Source organism: Lemur catta, chromosome 17 (genome assembly GCF_020740605.2).
Source record: "Lemur catta isolate mLemCat1 chromosome 17, mLemCat1.pri, whole genome shotgun sequence".
NCBI classification, from domain to species: domain Eukaryota; kingdom Metazoa; phylum Chordata; class Mammalia; order Primates; family Lemuridae; genus Lemur; species Lemur catta.
In genome coordinates this window covers 39,896,894-39,921,973 of record NC_059144.1, presented here as the reverse complement: position 1 = coordinate 39,921,973, position 25,080 = coordinate 39,896,894, and the positions used below count along the sequence as shown (strand labels likewise).

At 51.2% G+C, this 25,080-nt stretch overlaps 1 protein-coding gene across 3 annotated transcripts in view; it reads left to right on the top strand.

Moving 5' to 3' along the window:
- Positions 1–25,080, top strand: part of SULF2 (sulfatase 2) — a 100,026-nt gene that overhangs the window by 41,834 nt on the left and 33,112 nt on the right. For all 3 annotated transcript variants that reach the window (XM_045528527.1, XM_045528525.1, XM_045528526.1), the window contains exons 3-4: positions 365–604; positions 24,550–24,701. In XM_045528527.1, coding sequence (XP_045384483.1) covers positions 365–604; positions 24,550–24,701 — 392 coding nt within the window. The remainder of the gene's footprint in view (positions 1–364; positions 605–24,549; positions 24,702–25,080) is intronic.

Sequence of the window (25,080 nt, the reverse complement as noted above, 5' to 3'; positions counted from 1 at the left end):
AACAAAACAAAGTATAATCTTCTCTCATGGTGGTTGCTTTCAAAAAAAAAAAAAAAATCAGTGTGTATTAATACCCTGCAAAAAAGACGTTCTGTTTATATGTAAAGCGGTGTTCAAGTCTAGGCCCAGATCATGTGTGAACAGGTTTTTACCTACCCGCGTGAGTGTCCATCCCACAGTGCAGTGGCGGCCCCTGTCCACAAATGCCACGCGTGCCCCGTCCCCCAACCCTCCCCGCCAAGTCTCCAAAGCGCCCAGGCCCGGGGCGCCACCCTGTCGAGTGTCACTCGGTGCCCGCCCTGCGTGGGCGCACAGCAGTCGGATGCCTCCTGGCCCGCGTCTCACCTCCGACCCCTGGTTGCAGGTTCCATGCAGGTGATGAACAAGACCCGGCGCATCATGGAGCGGGGCGGGGCACACTTCATCAACGCCTTCGTGACCACGCCCATGTGCTGCCCCTCGCGCTCCTCCATCCTCACCGGCAAGTACGTCCACAACCACAACACCTACACCAACAACGAGAACTGCTCCTCTCCGTCCTGGCAGGCGCAGCACGAGAGCCGCACCTTCGCCGTGTACCTCAACAGCACCGGCTACAGGACAGGTGAGGGAGCCCGTGCGGGCAGCTGGGCGGGCCGGGCGAGTGACAGCGGCGACCTCACCCGAGAACTCACCTAAGCCTCTCTAGGTGTGGCCCACGGGCTACCGGGTACCCAGGATGATTCTGGATAGCACTTGGGACAACTTCCTTTTCATTGCACAGTTGTGCGTTTATTTCTGTGTATTAGAAAAATACGGGTTTATTTACCTATAGTAGTGATACAAAGTGATGTTTTCCAAAGAATTTGAGTTCCGACAAAAGTGAGTCCAAGGCCAAGCGTGGTGGCTCACACCCATAATCCTAGCACTCTGGGAGGCCGAGATGGGAGAATCACTTGAGGCCAGGAGTTTGAGAAAAAGTGAGTCCATTTACCACACGTGTGAGTTGCCACTCTGTTAATTGTTACTAAAACCATCGGGGATTGTTTTATTGACTTCACACCATCAGCTTGGAAGAAGGTTCCAGAACATGGGGGTGGAGGGTGGGAATTAATGGAGAGGACAGATCGAGTGTGTGCCCGCTCTCTACGTGGTGGTAACCAGGATGGCACAGAAGTTGACATGGTCACGGGCTGCCCACACTTACCCAGTGAGCGCCATGCCCCCTGCGGGCAGTGCCACAGTGTCCCACCCTGGGTAAGGATCCTGTGAGCTCACCTTGCGGGAGGTCCTTCGGTGGGTCCCGGAGGCTCCCCTGCCCGGCTGGCTGCCTGTGGTAGAGGTGCAGTTACGGCACAGTCACTTACCTCCCGCACCGTTGCAAAATCCTCCAGGCTCAATTCATTCAACTTGCTTTGATTAAAAATAAATAAATGCTCCCCACCTTGGGTAAGGAGCCGTGGCAGTTGTGAAATCAGATATTGTGGCTCAGATGTTGCAACCCAGGGAAGTTGCATCCAAGTGACAAGCGGTTTGTTTGGGTGGGAGTGACGCAAGGGAGGGGTGACGCCTGCTTGAGCTCGGTTCCCAGCGCTGAACCTGCGGCCCTCGAGGCTGGCAGCTTCCTCTCAGCAGCACAGAGTGGGCTGGCGAGGGCACCTTGGCGTGGGGAGTAAGCCAGCGAGGTGTCTTCTTAGGGAATCATCCCACCCCCGGAATCACCTAGAAAGTGGGTCCGCTGAGAACCAGGAAGGCCTCATTCCTGTACATCATACATGCCGTTGTGCAGAAGCATAGCCCTGTTGCCTCCTGGGCCTCTGGAAAGCATGTGTCAGAAGTTACCGTGGGCCACCACCCTAGATGTTGAGGGGACTTGGAGATTGCTGGCGGAAACAGGACAGATGGGCCCGAGCGCAGCAGTGGGGCTTTACTGAAAGGGCCATCTGCCGCCCAGGTCCAGAAATTATAGCCATGCGTGCTCAGAGTTATCAACCTTCAAATATTTTTACATCTGAATTTTTAGCTGAAATCTCCTGATTCTAAAATATGTTGGCAAAACTAAGAATTTTTTTTTTTTAATGTACATTCTGGGCCAAAGAAAATATGTCTGAGGGCTGAGTGTGGCTTACAGACTAGACTCCCTTTTAACAACCTCTGGCAGAAAGGTCTGTGTAAAAACCTTTAGCTTTGGCTGCCAAAGGAACAGCGAGGACCCTAAACATGCTCTCATCAACCCCCCTCATTTGACAGCCAGGGCTACTGTAACCCAAAAAAGAGATTTGCCCAGACTCTTTTATGAGGTGTTTGTGGCATCATCCAAATGGAGATCCAGACCAGGGGAATTCAGAGAGGGGTGGAAATTGTAACCGTCAAATTGAAAGGGAAACTAACATATCCTATGACATTTTGGGGGCTCATGGTGGGTGCTAAGGCCTAGTGTTTCAAAATCATATAGGTAACACAAGAAAAGGAGCTGTCTTGAGAATAAACATTCTTCAAGATTAATTTCCTAAACCTTATCCTTGAGTTTATATAAATCATCAAAAAGCTGCCCCCCAAATAATTGATTTCATTCATCTATGCTTAATTATCATACCCTCAATGAAGGCTGGGCACATAATGTCAAATACAAAGAGCCAAACACATAGAATCTCTACATTTTGTGCAAAACTGCCATTGTGAATTTTATTCATTATACTTAGAATGCCCTTCTTTCTGTACGAGGAATCCTATTCCAACCTAACCTTCAGAACTCAGGACCAGTTTCTGGCAGCTCTGATGAGCTCCTGGTTATTAAATAACAAGAGCTGTATACCATATGTACTTTCCCTCTTTGCCCTGGCAGCTAGGAAGCTCAGATTTGAGTTTTATGTTAAGTTACTATTTAAAGTGAAAACATTTTAAAGATCCCACTACATGATACTAGCTATTACTGGTCAGTGTCTATTGATTGAGAAAATGACCAAAAAACTGTAATGAACTCAGAATACCTCTTAGATTAAATTTTTCCTTTTAGATTAATTTGATTTATGTGACACATATTAAAATATATAGTAAATTTTTAATCCCCCTAAAACTGAAGGTCAGTTGTTCCTACTGAATCTTGAGCCGTGTTAAACCCTGTATTCATGGGGCCATCTGGGGAAGCTGGTTGAGTGGGATGGGAGTTTGGCTGTGTGTGTGAGAGACCTAATATATCAACTGTTTATCACTCTCTCAATTAAAGTGCCACTTTGCTTTGGTGGCCCTGCTCTATGGATTTGGTCAGAGACTCAGACTCTGCTTCTTATTTCCCACTGGTGAGAAGCAAGTCACATGGGCACACATGGCTGCAAAGGAGCCTGGGAAATGTAGTCTTGTTCTGGGTAGTCATTTGCCCAGCTGGAAATTATTTTACTCTGGGACAAAAAGAAAAGGGATACTGAGGAAAAAGTCTCAACTACCCTACCAGTTTTTAGACGTTTGTGTTGGTGATACCCTTTGGAATTCAGGAGGTCAGCCTGCACTGGGGAAGACTGACACCAGCAAGTGGACCAACATTTCATCGTAGTGCTCTTAATGTGTTTAGTTAGATATTTTGTCTTGAAAGATGAAATTACAAATTTTGATAATAACTTTTATCAAATATAACTTTATTATCAAAATAATGTATCCAATGATAGTTATCAAAGGTTTGCTCATACTTGTAACTAATGGGTTGATTCTTTAAGCAAATGGATTGATGAACCAAACGGTGTGTCAGTTGAGAGAAGTGTAATTTGTTCAACTAATTTGAATGATAGCACAAGATGATAGCCTTTACTGCACCAAGCTCGTTTTTGCAAAAGTATTTGAGGATTTGATCAATTTTTCCAAGGGCCTCTCCTAATCCTTTGACATCCGAATCTTCCCGTGTGAAGTGCTATTATCTCATCATCCTTTTCAATAGTCTCTTCTCCTGTTATTTCATAGACCAGATTATTATTTGTCCTCGGATTTGCATGTGTTTTGAGCTGTCCTCCAGCATCACTTTAATTAATTTCACAAAACTGCATCTTTTACAAGATTTGCAATTTCACTTTGCAATCATCTTGCTTTGTGTACTCTGTGTTTGCAACAGAGATTGACAAAGGATGAAGTGAGGGATGCGAAGTTTAAGCAGGATAAATATCAATTTGTTAATGGATATTTCTGTGTATGGCTTCTTACAGCTTTGGGGACTTGGATCTCAGATATAAATACCCTCGAAAGGGTAAATTGCGTCCTCAGTTTTCACGAAGTGTACTTACAGATATGAATACCCGTGAAAGGGTAAATTGCGTCCTCAGTTTTCACGAAGTGTACTTAGCCATCCTGTAACACGTTTCAGCAGATGAACTGCTGTGCCCTGACTGCTCGCTTAGGTACCCGCGAGTCCGAGTTGTATGGTGTCCTCAGAATGAGGCACCTCTCAGCTCTTTGCAAAGTGGTCGAGGACATCAGCTTTGCCTGGGTTCAAATCCAGGCTCTGCCACCGCCAGGCTGTATGAACTTGGACAGGTTATTTAACTTCTGTGTCGCGGTTACCTCATCCGTGCATAACAGTATCACTTAGCTCATAGGGTTTTGTGAATATTAAATATGTTAGAACAGTGTCTGGTACATGGTAAGCACTTAACAAATTTAGCGATGATGATGATGATGATGATGACTTGCCCAAGTAGCACAGCATCACACAGTCCCCCTCAGGCCAGTGTTCTGATGAATGTCACAGTTAGTTGCACACAGGGATCAAAACGTAGCAGCACATGTTCGACCTCTCTGGTAGTCGGCGAAATGCAAACGAAGCCAGAGTGCCCTGTCACATCTCACCCATTGTTAAGAGGTCCCCTCACACCAAATGTTGGTGAGGATGTGGGAAAAGAGGAAGTCACAGACACTAGTAGTGGGAATGCAAGTCAGCCCCTCCGCTTTGAAGAGCAACTGGCCAGTGTCTGGCAACGTTGAAAATAGGCATCTCCTTCCACTCGGCGACTCTACTCTGCCTCTGCAGCCCTGCAGGTCTGGGGAGGTGTGTGTGGGCTCTGCTCGAGCCGGGGAGAGTCACTCTGCCTGCTCATGACGATGTGCGATGCCCGTGGCCGGTAGCTCGCCTTCAGACCCAAGTGCCGGGAACCCCAGTTGATTTCGAACAAGGCATGGAACTTTTTGCTCCCTAAACTGAGAAGATGCCGGTGAGCTTTAGGCAGGGTCAGATCCCATGGTTTAAGAGTATCAGGATTTTATTATAAGGCTTGAGGTCTCAAGACCGTGGCTGGCACTTCAGGGCCTCCGTGGCTCTTTGTTCGTGTCCAGCAGGACCAAGAGCCCATCTTTTCCCAGAACTCTGACGTTGTGAGATTCTTGCTGATTGGACCAGCTTGGGTCACATGCCAGCCCCCGGACCCGTCACTAAGGAGGGCACTTGCACTGTGCCAGCGGCTCCTGTCCCTGGAGCAGCCGGTAGAGTTCACCCAGCACCTGGACCCCCAAATAGAAATTGAAGGCTGTCAGGAAGGATAAGGAGGAAAAGCATACCAGAGTGGCAACCACAATCACAAATTTTTAGGACCCAAACAAAACAAAAAAAAAAAAAAAAAACTTTTTCCAGCCCTTTCTGGCAAATTAGGTTGGAGTGCCCACTTTTTCCTCATTAGGGTAATGCCTTCCTCCTCCCACATTGCCGTCTGAACCTGGCAGTGCTGGGGTTGTTTCCCCGCCCCGGCTTCTGCCATCTGGTGCAGACTTTTATAGAGAGGGTGGTGAGCCTCCTGCCCTTCCCCCTCCTGCTCTAGAATGCAGAGTGGGGCGCACGTCCCTCATTGCAAGCCGGGGCTTTGCCAGGGCTCCCGGTTGGAGCCTGTTTGCAGCTGTGGCCCTGAGCACCCCGATTATTTCCACTCTTCTCACACAAAGCTGGGGAGGGAGCTCAGCTGAGGGCCTGAACTTGGCCGTCAACCTTGGGCAGCCTCACAAGGGACCGGGGGCCTCTGTGGCCTGACGACACGTGGGACGTCCCACCGCCCTCTCCCACGGGACGGCGGGAAGGTGTCTGCTGGGCAGTTCGGCGTCCCTGGCAAAGAGCCGCCGCGCGTGTGCACGTGTGTGACTTCCCGTTTTCCCTGAAGTGGTTTCCGGACGTGAGCGCTGCTGCGGAGGCTGCCCTGCTCTGCGACTCCGTGCGGCAGCCCCCACCCCCCCCACCTCTGTGCTGACCCGCCCTGAGCCCCGTCCCCCCCAGCCAGCTGCCTGCTGGACTCCGCCCCGGCATGTCAAGCTGACGTGTCCACGGGACTTCCTGATCTTGTCCCTCCCACCCTGTCCCAGGCGCCTCTTGCAGGCTTCCCCTGGGCACCTCCCGTTTTCCGGCCGCCTGGTCCAAACCCTTAGTGCCACTCCCGATTTGCTTCCTTCCTTTCACACCCACGGCAGTCCATCAGCAACCCCGCAGCTCTGCCGTCCACACGCCCAGAACACCCGTCTGCTGCCACCGCCCCATCCTCCCCGCTGTCCCCCGCCTTCCCTGTGCCAGTTTGCTCCTTGGGTCTCCCCTCGCCACCCCATGGTCTGTTCTGGACACAGCGGTCAGCAGGATCCTCTCGGGAGCCCCTTCCCATGCTCCTCCTCCTCTGTGTGGAGCCCTCTGTGGCTCCCACCTAGTTGGGGTAGAGGCCCCCAGAGCCTCCTTGGGGTCCCAGTGACTCACCCCTTCTGTCCATCACCTCTTGTCCCCCGGCCTCCCGCTCTCCCTCAGTCACCCACTCCAGCCACAGTGGCTCCTTCCTCCTCCTCAAGCAGTCAGTGGCGCCTAGCGCGTGCCCACCGGCGGCCTTTGCACTCACTCCTTCCCTCCCTGGAAACTTCTCTCACACGGCTGCTGGGCCTGCTCGCCCACTGTGCTCAGGTCTTTGCTCCAGTGCCACCTCCTCAAGGAAGCCTTCCGTGACCACCCCATCCCCCTATTTATCCCCTTACCCCGGTTCACTGTCCCTCGGAGCCCTGTGGCCTTTTATTTATTGCCCACCATCGCATGTCGAGTCCCGGCTCTGCCCCCCGCCCTCCCGTCCCCTCTCCCTGATTCTGGCTTCTTTATCTGGCTCTCTGGCCCTTCCCACCCGTGCTGTGTGTTCTGCCCATGGATCTTGACTGTCTGGCTTCTAGAATCCCAGCTCCGTGGAAACAGGGGCCGTGTGTTCTGTTCCCTCCCGTATCCCTGTGCCCGGAAGAGAGCCTGCCTCGTAGTAGGTGCTCAGTAAGTCTTTGCAGGATGAGTGGATGGAGCCACGTGTCACACCTGGGCCGGCAGCTGGCACCCTGTCTTTTGTGTACTTCCCTGTCCTCTCCTGCTCCTCCCCCACCCCCACCATCTCGGCCTTTCCTCCCCTCTCTTCTCGGCCCTCTGCACAGGCAGGAGGGAGGGCTGGGATGCTTCCCGCCGCCTCTGGCCCTGGTGCAGCTGGCCCTGCCTCCACAATGACAGCCTTCTCTTTGCTTGGCCCTCCTCCTGGTGTGCTCCTGCTGTCTTCCTCTCCCCGCGAGGGCGCACACACACGCAGGCACACACACACACACACACACAGCTCCCTCCTTCCCTCGCCCAGCTGCCCGTCTCCCCTCCCCCCTCCTCCCTGTGGGGTGACAACAGAGTCTCCATTCGCCCTGTGGACGGCCACCACCCGCAGCAGGGGCCCTTCCCTCGCATGCACAGGGGTGGTGCGGCCCCTCGCGGGGCCCAGGCCGACCCAGGGCAACCATGGGAGGCACAGATTTGCCACCGCTGTGGACGTCTTCAAGCGGAATTTCTTTAAACTCTTATTTACTAGTCACTCCCTTTCTCCAAGACCTTCAAGTTTGAAAACAAGTGCTTGTTCTGAGCAGGAATCCAGAGCATCAGCCTCTTCTTTAAACTCCCTTGTGACCTTGAGCTGAGACCCTGCCTCCTCTGGGCCTCAGTTTCCCCATCTATGCAGCAGCGTTGCAACATTCATGCATAAGTGCCCCAATGCCCGTGATGTGATGGCACCCCGAGGGTCACATGACCAGCGCCCACAGACCTGGGAGGAGAGGTTCCCTGGGCCGTTAGAGGAAGGGGCCGCCGGGACAGAGAGGAGGCTGGGTGCGAGGCTGGTGGGACTCGGTTTCTCTTTGTACCCAGGGAACACCCTCTCGGTCCCAGCCCCTCAGCCGGTGTGTTCCTTTCCTAGGGTGCAGTAACAGAGTGCCCCAAACTGGAAGGCTTTAGACAAAAGGAGTTTTTTTCTCTCATGGTTCTGGAGGTCACAAGCCCGAAGTCAAGCGTCAGCAGGGCCATGCCTCCTCGGAAGGCTCTGGAGCGGGGAATCCCTTGCACCTAAGTTCATGGCATTTGCTGGTGACCTCTGTGTCCTTGGCTGTGCCCACAGCACTCCTGTCTCTGCCACCATCTTCTCCCTGTGGGTCCCTCTCTGCACATGGCCACCTCCCCTCTGTGAGTCTGTGTCCAAATTTCCCTCTTCTTGTAAGGACACCAGTGACTGGATTAGAGCCCCCCAGCCCAGTAGGACCTCATCTTAACTTGATCTACAAAGACCGTATTCCAACAAGGTCACATTCACGGGTACCTGCGTAAGGACTTGAGTGTGTATTTGGGGGGACTCGGTGTGGCCCACGACAGCTGGGTTCTTTCACACGTTAACCTCCACGGAGGCTGCAGAGCCTCAGTGTTGGATCAAACACGCTGCCCTCCCTCATCACCTGGGGTGTGGTCCTGAGTGTGGCACAGCATGGCCACCCAGCCGATCAGCTCCACGCGGATCCTTCCCGTTTTCAACTGTAGTTTTACTCAGGGAATCGCCAACTAAATTCGGCATTAAAACAATCGTGGAGATCAAAATAAAAGTGAAGGGAAGGACAGCGTGGGCCACACCCTGCCTCCCAGGCCTCAAGAGGCTTCCAAGGAGTTTTCAGGGTATGCACGACCTTTCGCAGTCCTCTCCTGTGTGCTGGCTGCGACTCCCTGAACATTCTGGAAGGGCTTAGGCTAGAGCCACATGGCCCAATACAGTTGCCGCTAGCCACAGGGAGCCATTTAACTCTGAGTTAATTAAAGTTAAATTAACATTTCAGTTTCTCAGGTGCACAGGCCACAATTCAAGTATTCAATAGGCACACATGGGTATCATATTGGTGCAGATATGGAATCCTTCTGTGGTGGCAAAAAAGTCTGTTGGATAGCATGAGAATAGAGCCTAATTCAAGCAGTCGTTTTTGGGGGGAGCCACACAAATGTTCAAGAATATAACAACAATAAAAATACTAGTTGTCATTATTACCGAGATTTTGCCGTGCCCAGACTGTGTGTCACGTGCTTTCCCCGATTCATCTTATTTGATCCTACGTCCCCCTCATTGTCCCCGCATCTGTCCCCTCTCACAGTCCTGGCACCTTGATCTGTCTTCCCAAACATTCCCAATCTGTCCTGTGTGTTGGGTCAGGATCTCGGAATCCGGGGCAGCTCCACAGGGGGTCCACCCCGGGCCTGTGGGCCCCCCATCTGTGGGCAGGTCCCCTCCCTCGGCCAGCAGGCCATTCTCGGGGGCGCACAGCGAGCTCTGTTGGAATCTGTCAGTGCCGTCTCGGGGAGTAGAGCGTGGAAGGCAAAGGGGCTTCAGCAAACGAAGGGAAACTGAGCTTCCTACACATCAGCCCGTCCCAGGCCAAGGAGGGTCCTGCTCTCTGCCACACCCGTGTGAACCCCTTCTAGCTGGGGGTGTCAAACTGGAATGCGGGGTGGGGCCAGGCAGGTAGCCTGAAGCAGAGAGGCAGGCTGGGCAGGGAAGGGGGGTGCCCAGTTTTCAAATGTGTATTGCTAATTCTACTTTTTAAAAATAAACAACTGAAACCGCCAGGCAGGCCTACAGCAAACACTCGTGGTTCAGCCCCCAGGCCACTGGTTTGCAAACGGTCTAACCTGGCGGTTCTCAAGGGAGCACAACGCCCCCTGGGGGTTAAAGTCTGTGAAAGCGTCCCTGGTGGTGTTGAAGGCTGGGAGATGCAGTTGGCTTCCTGGGGCCGGGGACCTCGATGTCCTGCTCTGCACAGGAGAGCCCACACGACCCCAGATTGCCTTGCATTTCACATGGCTTCTGAGTTTTCTACCAGATTGTTCATACAGGTGGATTATTTAATGTTCATTATCTAAGCCTTGAACCCAAGTCTATTTTATATATAAACACTGAAGGGCTTTTTGCACAGTTAATGTTCCCTGAATTTCCCAGGAATATACCTGATCAGAAAACGGAAGGAATATCACACTTGAATGCAAAACTTTTCCTAGAGTTATCCCTTATTTCTCAAAGCCACATTCCTGATGGCAGTGCCACCCGGAGTATTTGAATTGCAAATGTCGCACACTCACCCAGCTGCGTTTGTAACTGTCACACTCCCAGGGAATCTGTGTCTAGGTGCAGGCGTCTGACTACTCCGTTGTGTCTCCTTGATGGATGTGCTGGAGAAATTTCATATTGAAATTTTTCTTTATTATAAATTGCTTTCCTTTATTTTTCTTGTAGATTTCAGTTAGAGCATTATATTGATTTTTTTGGAAATGATGTGCATAGGTAGCTTTTGTTACCTATAAATTTCCTATCAGGAAAATAAGTAAGCCTTACGAAATATTTGTCATAGCAATGGGACGTCAGTCTAATGGTGTTGAGAACAGCTCTTTGAAGGATTAGGTTAGCGTCAGATTGCTCCAAGGTGGTAATTAAACATGCATCGATGGACAGTCTCCTCAAGCCTTGTTCTGAGTGTCTGTTGTGGGTTTTCTCCCCCTCCTCTGGCCCATCCTTCTGGACAAAACCACACTTTCAAGGGGCAAAAAGATCTTAAGACGCAGCTCGTCCTGATGGTGACTCAGCAGGCAATAAAACCTGTCGCTAGAGATGGGGGAGCCCTCCATACTGAGCTAATTGCGTTTCCAGGAAATGAATGGGCCCTGTCCTCATTTGCTGTAGCTTTGTGACCCTCCTAGGGAGCGGGTGGCTGAGGCCTGCATTTAATTAGAGGCATAAGCAGCCCGCCCTCCATGCCACAGCCTGGGCCTGCTGCAGCCAGTCAGCGGGGCGGTGGGTCCCCCGCAGCCCAGCCTCCCTCAGTAGCAACAGCCTCACCAAAAACAGGCAGGCAGAAGACAGGGGCAGCCCGCAGCCCTTGTCCCGGTGATTCACCTGTCCCCGCTTCTCCCCAGCAATTAGCCATTCTTCATCCTCACCCACAGCCAGAGGACACTTTGAAAAAAAGGAAATCTGACCATGTCATTCCCTACTTAAAACCCTCCATGGCTGCTCACTGCTCTTTGAATAAACTCACATCTCCTCGCCAGAGCTGCCAAATCCTCGCATGGCCTGGGCCTGCTCACCTCTCTGTCCACATCTCCTACCTCTCTCCCTTCCTTTCTGACAGCATTCAGGCCACCTGGCCTCTTTGCTGTTCCTCAGACATTCCAAGGTCATTCCTGCCCCAGGGCCTCTGTGCTTACCTCTGTCTAGAGCGTTGTTCACACAGCTAGTTCCTTGTCCTCATTCTCCTTCCATGGAGGACTTCCCGATCCATCTCCTCCTCCTCCTCGACCTTTAACCTTCTTGTATCAATGAGCATTCCCCACCACTGTCATTCTCCACCGTGACACCCTGCTTTAAGTTTTTCTTTGGACTTATCACCCCCTTGATATTATCTTAGGTGTTTGTGAACTTATTTATAACTTGTTTTATTTGCTGCTTATGTAGCAGGTATTGGGTACTTAATAAAGCTGTGAACAAATGGATGACTCTTAGGCATTAGGCTTAAAGTCAGAAGAAAATGAGGACAAAATGGAATTCGGATTACTGTCTCACTTTGTCCAGCATGAAGAAACATAACTGAAATTAGTGCAGACAAACTTTGCTGGGTCCCAGTGCTCAAAGGCTGCCATCAGAACCCCATCTTTCTGCTTCTTGGATTTGCTTTCATTTGTGTTGGCTTTATTCTTAGGAAGGCTCCCCTTTGTGATGGCAAGATTGCCCATGTGGGCCCCATCTCACCAGTGTAGTGACCCCAGCCAAAAGAGAGGCCTCCTCCCAATGGCTCCAGCAAAATTCCCAGGGGAGGCTCTCATTGGCTCAGCTAGCTTCATATCTTCTTCCCTTAACCAATCACAGAGGCCACAGGAGATGGGATACTCTGATTGGCTGGGCCCAGATCATGTGCCTAACCCAGGAGTGGGAACTGGAAACAGCCTCCCCAGAACAGGTTGGGCTGAGAGGGGGAAAAAGTTGGTTCCCTCTTTTTGGTAACTGAAGGCACAGTTATGAAAAGACAGGAGAAGGGATGCTAGGCAAAAAAACAAAGCAAATGTCTGCCACAGAAACCCAGATATGACTTCCCCTCAAGGGGCAAGCGGGAGGAGGACATTTCTCTCTGCCCCCAGCTCCTTCTGCTTCCAGCACAAGATGCCGCCCTCCTGCAGAATCACTTCCCCACTTTCCTCGTTTGCTTTCCACAGTTCTCAGTTCAGCAAGATCTCATCTCAGGCACCCAGAACTTCTACAGCTTTGATTTATCACTTTGTGCAGTGATTTGCATTTGGTGTCTTGCAAAAGCAAAAGAAAGAGACTCCTACTGTAACCTTGCAAGCAGCCTGAAGTTAAAAGGATCCAGTTACAGAATATCAGAAATGCCCCAGCCCTGAGAGCTTTGGGGCTCTGGATTTATTTAATGCACTTCTTTCCAGCCCTGCCTCCTCAGCCAGTTTGTCTGCCAAAAAAACAAAGACTTCAGTCCTGTGGCATTTCACATCTAATATTTATAGTGTTCTAGAGTTTGCAAAAGGGCTTTCTTCTCATTTATCACTGTTCCTTAGGAAACTTCAGCTTCCCACTAGAAGGTTAGTGGGATCGTTCTCTGCTGCCCAGGCCAGGAGCCCCAAGAAACCAAATAAAATGGTGAAAGTCACCCAATTCAGGGTTCTTCTGCTGGTGTCGAGGGTAGGATCAAAACTCAGCCTGGACCAACTTACCTTCTATTTTGCACCCTTTGGGACCAAATTGGAGTCTTGCAAAATGGCAGCCAACAGCCTAAGTCCACACTTCAACCCCAAATATGTTCTGTTGGAGTTACAAGGTGCTTTTTAAAATCTGGAAATTTAAGAATCCAGATGCCAGGCTTCTCTTAAAAAAAAAATGATGATGATGATAGTGGTCTTGCCAATATTGGTAACATTTTTGCATGGAAGAGCATCAGTAAACTACAGCCCACAGGAGTCTGTCACCTGTCTTTATAAATTTTATTGGAACACAGCCACACCCATTAATTTATGTATTATCTATGGCTGCTTTTGCTCCATGGCAGCAGAGTTGAATAGTTTCAACAGAGACCTATGGCTGCAAAGCTGAAAATATTTACAGTCTGGCCCTTTGCAGAAAGAGTTTGCTGACCCCTCCTAGGTGGCACTGTCCTGCTGGATTTGTGTCACAGCTACTTCCAGTATTTGTTAGAATATAGGTAGAGCTGAGGGCACTTCAGTCCCCAAGTTACAGTGGTTTACAAATGATAGATGCTTATTTCTCTGTCATTTGACAGTTTGGGCATAAACAGCCCAAGGATGACATGGCAGACGCGGTGTGGGCCCTCAGGCTGCTTCAGTGATGTGGTTCCATCATCCTGGGTTGTCCTTGTCCAAAATGGTGCCCACCTTGGCCACACCCAGCCAGCAGGAAGCAGAAGGCACGGGCGCACCCACTGAGGGGCATTACCCAAAGTCGCATGCCACCCCGCACACTCCTCCAGCGCATAGAGGAAAATAGGATTACAAAGGAAGCCAATTATGTCAATAGGCACTTTCAAAATATTTCACAAACAGTGAAACATGTGCTTTATACGTGAAATGGCGTGTTGTCGTTATTTAACTGATTGGTCTGATAATGTCCATGATTTCAAAGTAGCACTGGCTTAAATGATCCTTCTGTGTTAACTGTGACACATATGGAAATATCCGTGATTTCCATTGGTGACAAAGTCCCAGGGACTACTGTTACTGTGGTTTGTTGCCTTTATTCGTTATTAAAGGGGATGCTAGTTAGAGGTTAATGAAAATAAACAAATATGTACTTTTCCCATCCAAGTTCACAGACTGCCTGACAGCAGATGAAGAACCGCTTCCTTAGGTGATCTGATTCAATTCCGTGACACTAAATGCTTTCTGAATGCTTACAACTCCGAAGTTTCTACCCCAGCCCAGACCTTTTCCCTGAGCTTGGTCCCATATCTCTAGCTGCCCACCCTGTCTCCCTGGATGTCTAACCTGCATCTCAAGGTCAACATGTCTGACCTCTTACCTGCTGTGCCCCTTTGCTAGATAAGGGTGAATCTGTCCTTCTTGTTGCTCACGCCAAAAACCTGGAGTTGACCTTGCCTCCCCTCACTTCTGTCCCATGCCACATCGGCAGATCTTGTGGGTTCCACCTGCAAAAAACGGCCTGGAACCCACCAAGCCCTCCTGCCCCCAGCTGGTTAGAGCCATCACGGCCTCCCTCCTGAGTCACTGTGAGAGCCTTCAAGCATTTCACTTCCCTGCCTGGGACTGTCCTCAATCCTAGAATGCAGGCTCCGGGAAGGTGCAGTGTTTTTGCTTCTTTGTTAATCTCTTCTGTTTTGTTCACTGGTATCCTGAATGCCTGAAACCTGGCCTGGCGCATAGGAGTGCTCCTTTAACGTTTATTGAATGGATGAATATATAACATCATGATAAATCATATTATAATAAACGCAAGAATCAACTTTGTCAGGCAGGCATGTCATTATCCCCATTTTACGGTTGAGAAAACTGAGCCGGTAGATAAAATAGCTGGATTTAAACCCAGGCTGTCAGCTCCAGAGACCATGCTCAGCCCTCATGCCTGACCGCCTCCCGGGATAAAAATCATCTCCCCAACCTCACACTTCTGGAAAGGCTGATCTGATGCTGACTGGGCTCCCACCTGTGTTCTCCTTCTGATGCTTCGAGAAAGGCAAAGATCTCAGGTCCTGGGAACGGCCCTCCCTCCAGAGCCTGTGGCCAGGTGACTCCTGGCCGGACGCACTGTGGGGCGATGGGCTCAGTGCAGGATCTCCCTTCCGCCTGGGATCCTGGCAGGAAGGACTTTGGGGGTCACCTGAACCCATCAGAGAGCAGAATCTCCGGAGAACAAGGCCCCTCGGACCGTGTGGCTTGCTGTTTCCTTTCCCTCAAGGGCTTCCTGCCTCTCTGCATCCCCAGCGGATGGGAAATGCTCCAGTCCATGGTAATGGGAGTCCCGCTGACAGGAGGAACAAGGTAGTAGCCACAAGCCAAGTAGGGACAGACTACCTGGGTTTGAGTCTCCATGAAGCTGTGAGACCTCTCTGTGCCTCAGTTTCTCTACCTGTAAAATGGGAGCAAAAAAAGGATCTACCTCATTGGGCTGTTGCAGATTATCATCATCATCATCATCATCATCATCATCATCATCATCTAAACCAGTGGTTCTCAAAGTATGGTATCAGGAATACTAGCCCGTAAGCTATTTTCATAATAATATCAAGATGTCATTTACCTTTTTACCCTCATTTTCTTGCAGGGGTACAGTGGAGTTTTCTAGCAGGTACGTAATGTATCTAAAAAGGGTATACTCCTCCCTCTTCCATCTAAGTACCCACTCGAGGCTGGATTTTTCACATTACACAATGAAAACAACATATTGCAACAAATCCAGTCCAGAAACAGATGAGAATCCAGCTGCCTTCTGTTAGACCAGACATTAAGGAGACTTGCAAAAATGTACTAGATGGCTCCTCTCACTAAGTTTGTTTTGGGAAAATATAGTTATTTATTATTTTTAAAAATGTATGTAACAAGTAGTGGGTTGATTATTATTTTTAAATGAGTTAACATATCTGTTTAGATTTCTCATTTTTCATTTCTAATATAGTAACTATCGCTAGACTCCAGGACTCTTGGGGTCCTCGATAATTCTGACCCCACGGTCGAGAAGCACCGCGGGGCCTCGCGCCGACCCTGAGCACACCCACAAACGGAAGGCACGTCCCATGTGGGTTAAATGGATCCAGATCCAGCCAGCCAGACGCCACGGAGTCAAAGAGATGACAATCTGACAGTCGCTCAGAGGGTGGGCGCTGGGTGGTGACCAGCAAGAATCAGCCGTGGGTCCCGCGGGCTCCTGTGACTGAGTGTTCGTTGGTTCAGTTGTCGTCTCCTTTATGCCCCACATGTTTACCGAGGCCTCACTGCTCACCGAGCTCTGTTCCAGAGGGACGGCCAAGGCAGGAACAAGGCGGAAGCCCCTGCCCTCATGCGGGGGAAGCGGATGATAAAAACCCGGAGACAATAAATGTGGCAGGGGAATAAAGACGTGAGAAGCAAGGTCAGGGGAGAGGGAGAGCCTGAGTGCGGAGAGGCCACTGGAACAGGACGGTTGGGGCTGTACCCCAGTGAGGTGACCCTTGAGCACATCCCCAGGAAAGGTGAGGAAGCGGTCCACGCAGGTGTCTGAGGAAGGTGATTCCTTTGGAGGGAACAGCAGGGCAAAGGCCCTGGGGCAGGAATGAGCGTGGGGCGAGGGCTGCTGGGAGAGGAGGAGACCACTGTCCCTGGAATAGAGCGGGCCAAGGGGAAAGTTGGGGGGGCTGGGGCCAGGGAGGGGGCAGAAGACAATCATGGGTGCTTTTCGGGCATGACAAGGACTTTGGATTTTAGTTCAAGTGTGATGTGGAGCCATTGAAGGGTTTTGAGCGGAATGGTGGCTTGATCCGATGTGTGATTTAACAGGATCTTTCTGGACTGCAGGTTGGAGGGAGGAGGGGGAGGACCAGGGAGGAGGTTCCAGCCAGATCCAGGCAGAGAAGGTGGTGGCTTGGGCCAGCTGGCGACAGGGAGATGGCGGGCAGTGGTCAGACCTGGCTCTGTTCTAAGGGTGCAGCTGCTGCAACGCACTGGCGTTTGGATTGGGGGGCGGAGGACAGCCACTGAAGACCCCTCCGCAGAGCCCGGCCTGAGCCCTGGTGTTGCTGATTGAAGGAAAATATTAAGTATGCGGCAGTCCAAAGGGGGCATAAAAATGGCCAAACGTGTGGAGAGGCACGGGGACAGCTGGGATTTGGACATTGCTGGGGAGGGAAAGACCCCTCTGTGTTTTCCCAAACTCCTTGCGTGTGAAATGCAGCAGATTGTTTCGGGAAGGGTGGACTTTCCAAAGTGTTCTGCTCCGTTTCTCACTGACCTTTCCGAACTGCCCTGGCAAACATCGTTTGTTGTCGTTGGCCCGGCTCCGCGCTCCGGCCCGTCCTTGCTAACGGACGTGTGTCGTGCGCAGCCGACTTCTTTGTGCAGCAGGAACATTCCTCCCCGAGCTCATTACTGGAGTCTCGGAGGGGCCTTGGCATTTTCCAAAACGGTGTCACATCTGGTTTCTAACAACCCTTTTTATTTCTCCAGAGGCCCAAGTTTTCATCCGCCTCCCTGAGAAAGAAAAGCAGGCTGTGCTTTGGGGACTCGCAGTGCCTTTTTCGGCATTCTTTATGCCGGGGGTGATCTCATGTGCTGCTGCTCCCATTTTGCAGATGAGTCACTGAGGCGGGGACAGCGGCACTCTCTTGCCTGAGGGGGCAGAGGCCCCCGACTCTGGAAGCCAAGTTCTGCAAAGCCGTGCCGCACCCGCCTTCGTGACTGACACACTCGCACAGCTTTTCAAACCGTGCGCCTTGCGCTGCGTTTCTCACCCTCGGCACTAGCGACCCTTTGGGGCCAGGTCACCCGTTGCTGGGGGCTGTCCTGTGCTTGGAGGATGTTTAGCAGCGTCCCTGGCCTTTACCCACAGATGCCAGTGGCATCCTGGTCATGATGGCTGTAACCCCAGCACTTTGGGAGTCCGAGGCAGGAGCATCGCTTGAGCCCAGGAGTTTAAGGCTGCGATGAGCTATGATGACGCCACTGCACTCCAGCCTGGGCGACAGAGCAGGACTCTGTCTTTAAAAAAAATGCATAAATATTTAAGGAAATGCCAACCACATGTAGCATGATTCAACGAGTCAACTCTGGAACATTTCGACTCTTAGATATTTATCAGTTATCGCTCATGTAGGATGTGGGTGGAGACGGTGTGGGATGAACGTGCTGGAAGTTGCCAACGTCCCTACAACAACCCTGTGGACGTTTCCACCCAGATGGCCCATCCGGGGGGAGGGAAGTTTCCCCAGAAGCAGCGGGTGCTTTGGGTCCCTTCAGCGGCCACTAGGTAGGCCCTTGGGGTGTGCCAGGCACTGTGTCAGCTCCGTGCACACACTGGCACATCCACCCACAGCAGTGGGCAGTGGCTCCCTGTCGTCATTGCCAACTGAAGCATGGAGAAGTGAAGTCACTTGCGTGGGGTCCCCCAGTTAGGAGGGGGCAGGTCCAGGATTCAAACCCAGACATTCTGGCTGCAGAGAAGCCCCGGGCCACTGTGGCCCCCTGTGTTACTGGGGCAAAGGAGACTGGATGCTGGGGGCTTCAAAGCAACAGTGTCCCCTACACTGGCCCAACACGGTGGGGACACATGTCACCAGCAGGAGAGATGACCCTGAGGCCCTGTTGTTTCTGGTTGCTGAAACCCCCGGTGTCCCCCGTTGCCTTTGCTCGCTTGGCACTCGCGACGCCCCCTCGCTGTGCCCTCCTGCACCGGGTTCACCGCCAGCTCGTCTCGGTCCCTGCTCGCCGCGAGACGTGGCTTTCACAGACCACAAATGCGATTATTACGAGGCAATTTCAGTGAGTTTCGGGGCTGGGAGAGATAACAGAAGGGCCTGATCCTCCCATCAGACTCCGAATTGTTCCCTGGCGGCACTTAACGCAGACACGTGGGGACAGCACAGCAGGAGGGCAGCAGCCGCGTGGAGCCTTCGCAGGGCTGCCCGCGGGGAGCGGCCCACCTGCCGGGCCAGGAGACAGGGCGAGGGGAGGCCCCGGGGGCTGGTGACCCCTCACCGCGGGGTGGGGACGGGGGCGGATCTGACACCTGTCTCTGTGGGGACTCCATTAAACCAGCTGTTAACAGAGCGAGAAGTGGGACAGCACAGGGGACCAAACCATTGGCGATCGTGAAAATACAACCCCTCGTGGGCACTGCTGTGCCCGTTCTAAGCAATATACAGTCATGCGTCACCTAAGGACAGGGACACACTCTCAGAAATGCACCGTTAGGCGATTTTGTCACTGTGTGAACATCGGAGTGCACTTCCACACAGCCGGGTGACACAGCCTGCTACACACCCGGCTGTACAGGACAGCCTGTCGCTGCTGGGCCACCAGCCTGTACAGCAGGTCACTGTGCTGAACACCGTGGGCGACTGTAACCCAATGGTGAGTTTGTGCTGTCTGAACACATCTAAGCATAGAAAAGGCACAATAAAAATACAGCGTAATAATCTTATGGAACCACTGTTGTACACGCCATCCATCCTTGACCAAAATGTCATTATGTGGCATGTGACTGTATGTTAGTTCTTACAGCAACCCCACCAGGTAGATGCTATTATTATCCCCATTTTACAGATAGAGAAACTGAGGTATCAAGAGGTTGAAAGACTTGCCTAAGGACATCAGCTTTCAGTGTTGTGAAATATCCCCAAAGTTCCTTTAGTGTGAAGATTGTTTTTTGGTTTTTTGCCAGCATCACTTCCTCAGGGACATCGTCATCCTTTCGGTTACAACCACTTTTCTTCTTTGTGTCAACTAAGTTTGCCTCCCACTGAGTTTGTCCGGCTACGTAGAGAGTCTCTCATATGGTGATGCCATCAACATTGCCACGGTCTGCTCCCTTCCTCTGTAGCTCCATTCACTTTCAGGTTTCAATCTCGGCATTCGGACTTTTCATTCCTTTGCTGCACTTCCACCTCCGTTGGGCAGATCTCTCCTTTGACGACCCCTTTCTGCAAACGGTCTTGCAGATTTTATCCCCGGGAGACAGGAGGCAGCACAACCACACGCTTTGCTGTCTGTGCACGCACCAAATATCAGCTGCTCAGTGACCGGTCTCTGATCGGCTTTGTAGAAGGGACGTGCTGGCCGTGGATCGTCACATGCACCTGTCATTGACACAGCCACGTGTGTGCCGAAGAGCTAGCAGCCACGTTTGTCCTTTACACAGTTACAGTTAATATACTGTGATAACCAAATATTACCCATGTGGTGAAGGGACTGGTGTTATTTAACTAAGCTGCAGAGACTAAGGTTCGTGCACATCAGAACCATGCAAAGCGAGGGCTGCCTGCAACTGCCTGCCCTGTTTGTTGTCATCGTTGTCTTCCTCAGTACTGTCCTCGCTGTTGTATTGTCGCTGTTGCTTTTCCTTGGCACTGTGGAGCCCTATCTGCTGCCCCAAGCCAGTTCAGAGTCTCCCTCTGCCTAACAGTCATCTCTTCCTCCAGGTTAGCACCGTCCTTTTTTAAATCCCAAGGGGATCCTTCACCTCACATAGGGAATTTTGCTCTACACCAGGGGCTGGCAGACTTTTTCTGCAAAGGGCCAGATGATAAATATTTCAGACTTGCAGGCCTCCCACCCCCACCTCTGTTTCAGCGACTCAGCTCTGCCGCTGTAGTGCAAATGCAGCCATGATATGTAAACACGTGGGTGGCTGCGTTCCAATAAAACTTTATTTATAAAAACAATAGGCAGGCCAGATTTGGTTTGCCAAACCCTACTCTACACTGAGCATCTCCTGTTTTTTCTTTGGGTCTTTTAATTAAGCAAACAAAACAGCAACAACAACAAACAGTGGAGTGGCAGGGTTTATTGGTTTGCATAGCTCAGTGTTTCTCAACTTTGGCACTACTGACTTTTTAGGATCAGTAATTCTTTGTTGTGGGGGCTCTCCTGTGCATTATGGGATGTTCACCAGCATCGCTGGCCTCTGCCCACTAGATGCCACAGCACCTCCCCACCCAATGGTGACAGGCAAAAATGTCTCCATTGCCCATTGTTCTGCATGATTAAAAGCCACTGATATAACTAAAAACGCTAGCATGAGAGGTGGCTTCAGGTAAGAGTGGACCCCCAGGGTTACAAACCAGCATATGTGTCTGTGTGTGTGTGTCTCTCTCTCTCTCCCTCCCCCCCACCACCTCACCTACCCTCCCCACACACACCCCTTCTCCCCCTCTTTCTCCCCTCTGCGTTGTGGCAAGATAGCTGCCAGTGGCTTCAAGTTTAATCCCACCAGCTCCAAGCCGCAAGGAAAACCTTCTCTTTTCTAGTAGCTCCCTAGAAATCCCAGGGCTGACTCTCTCCAGTTGGCCCAACTGGGATCCCCTGCCTTTCCCTGACCCACTTGCAGTGGCCGGGCCAGTGCGAGGCTCTGATTGGTCAGTCGAGGATTATGCACGCATCCCTGGAGTCAGGCGTCCAGGTCAGTCCTTGTGTGCTTTGAGTAAGGAAGGGTTGGTGCCCCAAGGACCACGGTCAGGACCAAGCAGGCAAAACAGAAGTCTGCGCCGCCAGGGTACATTTTCCGCCCGGTGCCTGGCGCTCGGGAGGCAGTAAGCCGCTTCGGCCGATGCCAGCCCTGCTTCCTAGGGGCAGGCAGCAGCCAGTGCATGGCCAGTGGCCTTTCCTGGCCAGGCATTAATTCCCCCTAATCTGCCGGCCAAATTGCTCTACCCCGCACCAGCCCCCAATTTGTCTCTTCTCTTGCACCGTCCCAGCCTCGAAAGCGCAGCAAATCCAAGCTTCCCGGGCTCCAGCCACGATTTGGGCTGTACTTTTAATCTTGGTTTTAATTCCAGCTCATTCTCTTGGCTGTATCTCCCAGCCCCGGAGCCCCAGGGCCCGTGCTAATTTGCTTCTCCCACCTCAACTGGTGCCGGAATAACCATTTTAAAAACTGCCTTGGGGAAATCTAATCAAATGAGAGCAAAATCTAATTTGGCACTAAAAGCCTCTGACTGAAGCCCTGTTTTCTAGGGCCTTGTGGAGCCTGAATAATAAACTCTTTCTGTGCTTTTTAAGTGTTGGGGGTTGGAGAGAGGAAAGAGATGTGAAAGAGGAGATTCTCGCCGAGGAAGTGGCTCCGGACACCCTGACACCCGTGGCATCGGACGATAATGGGCAGGGGTGGGCTTCTAAAGGCAGGGGAAGGACCGGACCCCCCCACACTCCCCCCCTCCAAGAAAAATTGTCCCCCCAGCCAGCCAAGAAGTTAAGCTCATTAGCATCCAAGCTGTGCATCCAGACATTGGCCCGAACCTTCAGGCACAAACCTGTAGGCTGACTGGCCGTGGGCTTGGAAGACCCAGGAGAGAAGCCAGTTCCGGGAGCCTTTTTTTCCTCTGTGTTTTCGTTTACTCTTCTACAGTCTGAGGGGTGACATTCTATGCTTCTTAAATGACTTGTGGTCCTGGGTTCCTTTCAGAATGGGTCAAAAGCTGTGGGCCTGTTTCTAGGAAAATGCACATGAAATGCCAACTCTGGCATGTAATATTCCAGGGAGTGGACCGCTGCAAAGTTTCCCACCATGTTTCTGGTGGCTTCTCCTCACCGTGGCCTCTGGGACCCTGGACCATCTGGCCCTCTTCCCTGTGATGTCACCTGCTTCCTCCCACACTGTCCTCCTTAGGGTTCCTCACATGCTACTGGGGGACCCTCCCTTCCTGTTTTCGCCTCCCTGTGTGCCCTTCCAGGAGGCGTTTGACCAGCCCCTCCCTCGGGCGCACTCACTGCCCGGCCCCGCCTGCAGGTGCCACATTATTAAATGTGCTTCCCTTTGCCTTGTGCCTTGGGGACTCGGGAATCCAGCCGCTTGGGTTCCTAAGGGGTCGCACTCCTGGGCAGTGCCAGCCACCTGCCGGATCTCCAGAAAAACGCCGGTGGAAGGATCCAGCTCCCTCTCGGCTCTCCTGGGCCAGGCCTCCCTGCTCTGGGCAGCAGGCTGCCAGCAGCTCTCTGCGCTTTCCCTGACGTTCCCCTCCCGTCTTTCTGTCTTTCTGTCTTTCTCTTCCCATCTTGGATTCTCCGCCGATACTCCCTGGGCACTCGCCATGCACAAGGCACAGTGCCAGGCAGTCTGCCCGAAAGCTCTGGTTACGTCCCTGCAGCCACCTGCTCCCGTGCTCTCGTCTGGAGAGGCTGGAATGGGACCCCTGATTCTGGAAACACTCTCATGTTCCCCATTTCTTAAAAATGGCTTCGTAGGTTGTAATTATTAAAAATTGTACGTGTTCACTAGAGGAAACAACAGAAAAGGGTCACGCAGAAGATCTTGTCTTTCCTCTCATCGCAGAGAGTTTTCGATATAGCCTTTGTGAAGAATTAGGGTGATTTTTTTTTTAAGTAAGCTTTGCTGTGATGTCCAGCATGCATGTGCACAGGTGAACAGCTCCCAGATGTGCAGGTCCATGCAGTGTCACCCACCGGACCACCTGTGTTCCCACGAGAAATAGAGCAAGACTGTCCCCAAGAAGCCCTCCGTGCCCCTGCCACCACCATCTTCCCTGTGTCAGGATAACCACTGTTTGTATCCCAATACGACAGATTAACTTTGCCTGTTTTTGGCTTTCATATAAATGGGACCATACAGCGTGTATTTTTATCTGGTTTATTTCTCTTCACATTACCAGGTTGTTGAGATGCAGCCACGTTCTTAAATGTAACACTAGGTCTTTCTTGTTTCTCTGTAGTTTTCCACTATAGAAATACGCAGCAATTCCATTTACCCACCCTTTTGTTGACAAACGTTTGATGTGTTTCTAGTTATTTGCTGTTATGAATGTGCTGCTATGAGCATGCCTTATATGTGACTTTTGGTGAATGTATGAATACTTTTGGGTAAACATCCAAGATTGAAATCGCTGAGTCAGAAGTTACGAACGTGTTCGGGTTTAGCAGACACTGTCAAAGAGTTTTCCACAGTGGCTGGACCAGTGCACACCCACCAGCAGTGTGTGAGGGCTCAAATTGCCCCACGTCCCCACCAACACTTAGTATTGCTGGTGATTTTAATGTTAGCCATTCTAGTCGCTGTGTAGTAGGTAGAATTCAAAAGGCCCATAAACTTGAATGGGAAAAAAATGACACTCTTGTTTTCACTAACCCACTAACGAAACTTAGCGTTCGCTTCCATTATGAACGTGGGCCACAAACCACCGTATGGCAGCAGAGCCTGCAACTTTGTCATCCGTGGAAATCCTGATATGGTAATACCTGTTGCAGTTGTTGCACATATCACAAAATCAAATGTTTTCGCTCAGCACTACTTAGAAATGATCACTCTCTTCAAGGTCTTGATTTGAATATATTGATTTTTTAAAGGATATTGCAAATTCTTTTAGTGTTTTGATAACTACATTACAAAATAATTGACTTTCTCTTAATCACCTATATTTAATTTAATGCATGTAAAAGCATTTGGGAAGGGTCCATAGGCTCCGCTCGCCGGCCGAAGGGCTCCGTGGTGAAGGGGGTGGCTGTTTTCAGGCCTTGGGCACGTGGTGGTTTAATAAAGCGTCTTCGGTGCCTTCTCACACGGCCTCCCGATCCCTGTCCCTCTGCAGCTTTCTTCGGGAAGTATCTTAACGAATACAACGGCTCCTATGTGCCGCCTGGCTGGAAGGAGTGGGTCGGACTCCTCAAAAACTCCCGCTTTTACAACTACACGCTCTGCCGGAACGGGGTGAAGGAGAAGCACGGCTCCGACTACGCCAAGGTAAGCCGCGTCCTTCCTGCCCGGGGGAGGCTGTGTGGCCCAGTGGTTAGGGGCCCAGTCGGGAGCTGGAATGCCTGGGTCTGGATGGTGACTCTGACACTTAATGTGTGACCTCAAGGCCTGTATGTACATCCTCTGCTTCTCGGTTTTTTGATCTCTCAAAAATAGTCTCTGTTTCCCGAAGGGTTTGGTTTTTTTTTAGCATTTTGCTAAACGTTTTACTTCCAGCAAGTACACATACAAATATACAGTTCAGTGGATTTTCAGACAATATGTAACCAGCTCCCAGCGAAGCCAAGAAGCAGAATGTCACCACCACCCCCAGAGGTCCCCTCACGTAACTGCTCCCACCCAACACCCCTCCCACAGGGAACCATCG